Here is an 8,308-nt window from a genome sequence, read left to right on the forward strand (position 1 = left end):
AGAAAGAAAGAAAGAAAGAAAGAAAGAAAGAAAGAAAGAAAGAAAGAAAGAAAGAAAGAAAGAAAAGAAAAGAAAAGAAAGAAAGAGAGATTAACAATATATGTGTCGGGACCTATTTTTAGTGCTTTACAAGTCAGAACTTCCCTCCCGGCCTCCTCCTGTCCCTCAGGACTTTCAGATTTACTACTTAAATATTTATAAACTGTTACAATTATTTATTAAAGGTTTATGTTGTTATTATATTTAGTGTGGAATATGCATTTCTTCCTCCAAAAATAACAGGACTTTCCATTAAACGACATCTGTTAATGATACAGTAAATTGTCTCTTAAAGCAATAGAGAAAGTTCTCTTCTCCTTTGACAACCCTAAGTACCCTTATTTAAAAGTAGGGGCCCTACCTCACTGGAAAATACATTACTCTTGACTCCCCAAATGTTATTCTATGCAGATTTGTGAAATTTGTAATGCTGACACAGAGAAATTTTACCCTTAGCTATCACCATCTAGTCAAAAACAACAGATGCCTTTGTAGTTGGTAGCCCTTCCTTTCCTCCAAGGCTTCTGTTGGTGCATAAATGTGTACACACGTGTGCATGTGTATGCCTTTGTGTGTATATGTGTGCACACATGTATGTGTAAGAGAAGCTCTTACTCAGCTCAGATTTATTCGTTCATTCATTCAGTTTAATCCACTCTATGTTAGGTGTCAAACTCAAGGAAATGGATAAGAAACACTGCCCCGAGAGATTCACAGGACTAACAGAAGAGCAAAAAATAAGTAATAAATTATCAAAGATACATAAGGAATTATAAAGCAGCATAGATGTACATGTACAATGCCATGGAAACAAAGAAGCACTAATTATATAGAGGGATGGTTTTTTGATGTACGTGTAGCTCTATGTGTAACAGCAAGGCTTAATTTGGGAAGAATTCTCTGACTTTTTTCTTGGAATGGGACTTGCCTTCCATCACTAGGTTACTAACCCATCCATCTGCCAGTGTTACCCAGACCATGGTCTAGTCTGGTGGTTCTCACCCAGGGGAGGTTTTCCTTCTAGAGACATCTGGCAATCTCTGGAACCATTTTAGGTGATGAGAGGGTGCTACCAGCATTTAGTGAGTAGAGTCTAGAAATACAGCTAAGCACCCAGCAATGGCCAGGACAACTCCCACACCAAATAGTTCTCTGGCCCCAAATATCAGGAGTGTCCAGATTGAGGTTGAGAACCACTGTCTTGCTCAAAAGGATCCTGTGCCCAGTGTGAGTCATTCTGAACGAGACCAGTGAAATTGGCCTGAGTTTCTTGGAGGAGAGCTGAGATTTGACCTGGAGAGACAGTCGAGGGTCTTAAAATGACCACTGCCCCTTCCCCTTGACTTGGTAATTTACCATCCAGAAATCTGCCTACAAAAAAATGGTCAGAATGGCTGATATCAAATTATGCACAGAGATGCTCCAAGCTACAAGAGAAACAGGAACAAAAATAATAAAGTTAAAAACAACCTAAATGGCCAACACTATAGGTTGGCTCTATCTATTAGGATACATGATAGATTTTAAAGATGTCTGCAGGTAACTTTAATGACATATACAATGCACATAATTTTAAATTCAGTGAAAAGGAATGTCCCTTCCCCAATCTCTCTTTTTCTCTCACAGACAGAAAAAAGGATGGAGAGAAATAAACCTATGAGTTAATATCTGTTAGTAGATGTTGGGATTAGAAATATTATCTGTTTTTAGTTTTACTTCAATTTTTCGGTATTCTCCAGGTTCTCAAAAATTCGCACAATTTTCTTAGTTGTTTTTATTTTTTAAAGATTATTTTAGACTGGGCACGGTGGCTCACGCCTGTAATCCCAGCACTTTGGGAGGCTGAGGTGGGTAGATCACTTGAGGTCAGGAGTTCGAGACCAGCCTGGTCAACATGGCAAAACCACGTCTCTACTAAAAATATAATATAAAATTTTTATAAAAGCCAGGTGTGGTGGCAGGCACCTGTAATCCCAGCTACTCTGGAGGCTGAGGCATGAGAATCACTTGAACCCAGGAGGCAGAGGTTGCAGTGAGCCAAGATAAACTCCAGCCTAGGTGGCAGAGTGAAACTGTGTCTCAAAAATAAATAAATAAATAAATAAATAAATGTTGGTTATTTTCAAAAGATGGCACATCAGTTTAGAAGCCAAGAGACCAGGATACTGGGCTTGGCTCATCCCGCAGTAGATGCCATGATGTCAGCAACCCATAGCCCTTCCTCACCTTCTTCAGTGGATCTGCTTGTGCACTTGGTACCACGGGACCCCAATAACCTCCACCTTCCTGTCTCTCAGAGTGGCTCTGAGAAGCCCATGAAACAGCACATGGGGAAATGAAAAGCTGAAGAAATGAAATGGTTCAAGATTGTATTTCTGGTAGGAAGAATTTGATAAATTCTTCCTACGGAGAGGAGAGGAAAGGCAAGGGGAGGGGAGGGGAGGGATCTGGATCTAGCCTGGTTTTTCCCTTGCTCTTGGTAGGTCCTGGGGCACCCAGGAGCCACCATGGGGCATTGCATTTTACGGATGAATTTCCCTACCTTTGCAGGAGGAAAAGCAGTGGCCCTCTGGTTACTTGGTTGCCTGGGATTTAAAGCTGGGAGTAGACTCCACAGCGCGTTTTTGTTTGTGGTTGGAATTTTCAAGTTATACACTCCCTGGGCTGTTAGCTGAAATATTAGTACATCTTCACAAATAAAATCAGTCCAGGAAAAGGGTTGCTAGAATTTCCAACAAAGGCTGTCTTTGCCCTTCCACGTACTTTCGAGATAGGAGTTCTCGAGCCAGTCTTCGGAATCTGAATCCTACCAAGTGATGCCTGCCTTCTGCCTGCTACTCTGGGCCCCTGGATCTGCTGTCCTCTGGCACAGGCATCATTTGCTCCCTGGAAGCTGGGGAACCTTGCTTGGCAGTCACTAGGAAACTAGCTTAGAAAAACAGCCTCCCCATCACCTGTGCCAGCAGGCAGGAATCCACCTGCTTTTTCCAAAAGTGTTTGCCTGTAGGGAGACTGCCTGAGGCCCATGTAAATTCAGAAATTTCTGGATTTTGGCTTAGCAGACCCAGAGGGCCCTGGAAGACACTGAGCAATTTCCCTCTGTGGCGTCCGTGAGAGTCAGTGTCGCTGCTGGTGAGTCCATTTTTCCCACTCAGAGAGTTGGGGCACCCCCTAAATAATTGAAGTATTAGTAACAGTTTCTTTCCCCTTCTGCAGGCACTCCCAGAGGTCTGCCGTTTTCTTTGCAAGAACAGTTGGCATTAAATATGCTGGGTGTCAGTGCAGCAGTGAGGTGGTTAATTTTGACTGAATATTATGCTATATAACCACTTGGCATTTAACTTGAAAAATGGCTTTCTGCTTCACCTGTCAGCATACCCAGTTCTCATCAAATAAGTGAGTGAGAAAAATTTTTAAATTTCAATTTCCTGATGCTATTAGACACTACTTCTTCCATACTTAAACAGTTTAGCAGTGCATGTACAGGGTTTGGTATTCAGACCATGCCTCAGACTACATGCTATTACAATAGCTTTTTTGTTTAAAGGGTAAAGAGATGCATGGATCTTTATCTTGAGGTTAGGAAAATGTATTGCAGGAACACGGCCAATCAGGTTCTGAATAACTTTGAAACATGGTACCGTCACCCCAGTGTAGTACAAGGAATTCCAACGCCTACGGTGGAGGATTTGAGAGTGTCAGAAGAAAGCCTTAGAAATGAAGTAAATGTGCAGAGTAATCCCGCATGGTACTTCAGGGGGAAATTGATCACTCAAGTTAGCATTAATCTATTTTTACTGTTCCTTTTGTCAATTATAATTCAGTAAACCATGCCAGGGACTTACATTCATGAACTCTCTATGTTTAAGATTAAAACCCCAGGCTCATCCACTTATGTGAATTAGACATCTCCAGTTGTTCGTAGTTCAAACAGGCTGATTAGCGTCACCTCATTTTGTTTATACATCCCTAAAATGAAAAGCTGGCAGAGGGAAGATGACAGTATTTGATTTCTATGTCTCAGAACCACTTTGTCATAACTCATTTTTATGGTGGATGTGCTGCGAACAGGATGGGAGATGTGCCTTGTTGGTTTAAGAAAGGGTCAACAAGCTATGGCCTGTTGGCCAAATTCAGTCTGCCTCTTCCCTGGCCTGTTTCTGTAAATAAAGTATTATTTGGACAGAACCACACACCCTTATTTATCGGTTTATCTGTGGCTGTTTTCAGTCTGCAGAGTTGAGTTTTCCCAACAGACACAATATGACTCATAAAACGTTCTTATCGGCCCTTTACAGAAAAAGTTGTCTCCCTGTAATTTCAAGCCTCAAATGCTCATTTTCTTCCTTTTGTGATTCCAGGCCTAATTTTTCCATATCTTTAGAGGGCACATTTCTAGAAAGAATGAATGGCTTGAGAAGTTTTGTACTTATGAAGAGGTTTTTTGTTGTTGTTGTTGTTGTTGTTTCTTCACTTAGGCTGGATGAGGGGGATGTGAAATCATTCTATTTTACACATATGAAGACTGAGGTTCAGCAGGGTTCAGTGACCTGTTGCAGGCCACACAGCTGGGAATAAAAACACGAACTCCATTCTTCGTGGGAACTGGGGGGATTAAATACATCAGTAAATGCAAATGGGTTGAAGAAATGTTCCCAGCATAGAGCAAATTTGCAATCCTTGCTAAATATGATTATTCCCTTTATTTTCATTGTTCCAGGGCCCTCACCCTGGTATACCAGGTGGCCAGGAAGAAGGGACTCCTGCTGCTGTCAGCCTGTGCCAGCAACACAGAGACCCAGGCCTTCGGTCCAAGAGGGGCTCTGTGCCTCCATCGGAAACACGAACCAGATTTCCCTGTAATGGGCTCCATATTTTCGCCCAGCAGCCTTAGATGTCTGGCCGATAGGAAAGCTATGTCCTTCCTAAACAATTTCAGCCCTAAGAATCTGTGACTTTCTCTCCCTGGAGGCCTACAGAACAAGAGGAGGGAGGGCTTGAAATCAATAAATGGATTGCACACCTACAGGGCTCTGCCATTTGTCATCTGTGACCTACGCAGGCATTCTGGGGCTTATGCTATCCTGAGCTGTGTGTGTTTCCATGGTCTCCCATTATCCTCCACTTTGACCCCTCAAAATATTGTTTCAACTTCCAGGAGGCTGGATGATGGGGAGAGAGAGGTGGAGAGAGAGGGAGGGAGCAAAGGAGCTGGCAGAATGAGAGGGAACATGTCCAAAAATGCCGACTCCAGCCAACTGTATCAGATGCCAGCTGCCAGTACCACCCTAGTCCCTCTGAGGTCAGCCAGGTAGCTGGAGCCCTTCCTTGCCTTCCAGGCAAACAGGCTGCTACTCCAACGGAAAACAGCCCTCAAATGCAGCCCTGCTCGACTTCTCAGAAGGCCAGGGAGGAGAAAAGGGATTGAATTAACCAACATATTCAACATACGGTCTCTAAGGTGAAGTGGAAAATCAACAGCATGACCTTTAAGGCCACTGACTCATTCACTTCAACATACATTCTATAGGTGCTCATGGTGTGCCCGGGAGGAGAGGGGCAGGGAACGGACAGCTCCTACCCTGAAGAGCTTTGTGTCACCCATGTCATCAGCCCAAGCACTGGCTTAACAGAGGGAACTCGTTCTAAAGGTATCATCAGAAGAGTAAATTGGAGATGGTAATTGCAGGATGTGATGGCAGAGGGAAGAAAGAGGTGGTGCTTTAGGAATAGGGTCTGGAGCTGTTCCCATAAACTAGGGCCATGGAGGAAGGGGCTGCCCATGAGCGTTGTGAAACCACAGAGGTGATGCTGCTACAGGCAGATATGCCACCCCTCCACAAGCCCAGACTCTCGGGGGTACGACAGACAGTTATTTGGGTTCATTCCCTAAGGCGCCTTTTAACGAGAGAGTCTCAAGACAGCAGGGCATGGAGCATGTGAGGCAGGAGGAAAGTTCCAGCTAAAAAGACAATCCCCATTGGTTCAGCTGGGACTCTCAAGAAGATGGGTGCTTTCCTAAATGCAATGAAGGCAAGCAATAAGAAGGATGGGCTTTCCTCCCAAGGCTGCTGGGAGCTCACTTGGTAAATATGAGCTGATCTTGCCAGGCGAGGCCTCAGCTTCTTGACCTGTAGCACAGGATGACAGGGTCAGCTCAGAGGTGTTACTCATCCATGTTATCAAAGGGAACAGTTTTAAAGTTCACCACTTAGAAGCTGGAGCTTTAGAGAAAAGATAGCACCCAAGGCCTCTCAGGAGCGTTGTGCATGGGGCCTGATAGGGCACCACACACAGAGCCCGAGGACTCTGAAACTGAGGGCTGAGCTGAGACACGTGGTGTGAGTGAGTGAATGGCGCATTGGCGAGGTAGGCACGTGTTTATGCATGACAGTCTTCAAACCCTGCTTCTGGAGAAAGCACACTGACCATGGCAGATACTGAGCTCTATCGTGGTAGGGACCTGGGCCACCAAGGCCTCCCTTCGTCCCCAGCAGCCTGGAGCAGGGCGTGTTGTGTCCCTCCCCAGCCCTCACCCCTGCCAGCCAGTTAAGAGTCTCCAGCCACGAGCTGATTTGTGGACGTGCCTCAAGGTCCGCCAGTGTCACAGTCCCGGGTGATTTATCGCCTGCTCCACACCTCGCACTTTCTGTTGTGTGCTAATGTCCCGTCCTTCATATCTTTCTTTAATCATGAGAGAGTAATCGCAGATATTTAAACACTTGAGCTTCCTGCAGGAATTTCGAGACTGGGTTTTATAGGCCTTTTATAACAGAACAAATCACAGTTTGGATGAAATTCTGGGAATTCTCTTGCAGGATAATCATGTTCAGATTGCCTCCCTACTGCTAGCTTAATGTGGCTGTCCAAGTTTGGGATTTACTGGGGAGCCAATTTGTTTTAAGAAATTAACAAAACCAATACCTAAGTACCGCACTGAACATAAAGTTTTTATTCATTTTGGAGAAAGGGGAAAAAAAAAACCCAACATTCTACTACTCACAAAACAGCTCTTGAAAATCATTTTTATGAAATTGAATCTCTCTCCCCAAATGATTCCCCGATGCTAAGCGGGATGGCCTTGTAATAATCGCTCCCTTGTATTTGTGCGTTAACCGGTTCAAACTTCACAGGCTTTGCCCAACCCAAGGGTCTCGTGGCACTGGCTTTATACTTTTTAAAATTTATTTATTTATATTTTTATAGAAGGCAGGGAGTTCCACGGATGAGAGAGAATTCTCAAGTGGGGAAAGTCATATGTGGACTGTGAGATTTAGACACAAAAAAGGAATATATCTCTCACACCCCACACTCCACACATACACAAAGTAGATTTTTTTTTTTTTTCCAAAAATGTGGTCTGGAAAAGAGAAGGAAGAAGGATGTCTTTCATGGAGCTGGATGTGTGAAAACCTCTTTGAAAAGCAATGACATTTCCTCCTTGGGGGACCTCATCTTCCCTTTGCTCCTACCTGGAGCTGAACACAGGAAGTTTGTGCTCTCCCTTAACCATCACAGCTGCTTGGGAAATAAAGCACATTTAAAGCAACCCCTTTGTGTCTGTCTGCAGCTGCTAGGCCTCTGAAGGAATCTCTCTTCTCAGTTCCCTTTTGGTGAAAGAAAGGGAATTTGCACCCAGACAGGGGAGGCTCCCTGCTGGGCATGAGCTGACTGAGTGCCCTGGCGCAGCACAGGTGTTGGTGGACGGAGGGGCTATAGGGAAGGGCCCTGAGATTCCATTTCCCCAAAGGGTTTTATAACTCTAAGGTGCCTTCTTAGTCTACCTGGAGAGTGAGGAGCCACTGTGGGAGTCCAAGACCACGGACAGGACAACAGAAAATCACTGCTGGGGCTCATTCCCTTTGCGTAGCCCCAGGCAGTTACAATCAGGATGACTGTGCGGCTGTGGAAGGAGCTTGCAGCCAGTGGCTCTTCTGCGTGGACCTCTGTACAGAGCATGGGCAGAAAGAAAGGAACCAACGTACTCGGCAAACGGTGCTCGGTGTATCTACTGCCAGGCCCAGTGCTGAACCCTCCAGGTGAGACAACTTGATAAGACACTACTGCCCTACCATCTGTACCTGGGGCATGCGTCACAGGTGTCCCAAGACTTGCATGGGTTGATTTGCTCTCTCTAGGCAAGGACACTCCTTGGAATTGATGTCACTGTCCAACCTGGCCTCCTGAATATGCAAGACAGAGTGTACCAGGGAACAAAGCTGCCACATTTCCCTCCTGGTCCACTACCGGGTAAGGCATTTCCTGGGCA

General features: G+C 44.9%; 1 protein-coding gene across 1 annotated transcript in view; it reads left to right on the forward strand.

The window, feature by feature from the left end:
• Nucleotides 1-5,064, forward strand: part of LOC105516838 — a 38,209-nt gene extending 33,145 nt beyond the window's left edge. Inside the window, exons 7-8 of the mRNA XM_011949177.1 lie at nucleotides 3,129-3,171; nucleotides 4,760-5,064. Coding sequence (XP_011804567.1) covers nucleotides 3,129-3,171; nucleotides 4,760-4,994 — 278 coding nt within the window. The 3' untranslated portion in view covers nucleotides 4,995-5,064. The remainder of the gene's footprint in view (nucleotides 1-3,128; nucleotides 3,172-4,759) is intronic.
• Nucleotides 5,065-8,308: the final 3,244 nt, after the last annotated feature.

This window comes from Colobus angolensis, unplaced genomic scaffold (assembly GCF_000951035.1).
Source record: "Colobus angolensis palliatus isolate OR3802 unplaced genomic scaffold, Cang.pa_1.0 Scaffold291, whole genome shotgun sequence".
Classification (NCBI taxonomy): Eukaryota; Metazoa; Chordata; class Mammalia; order Primates; family Cercopithecidae; genus Colobus; species Colobus angolensis.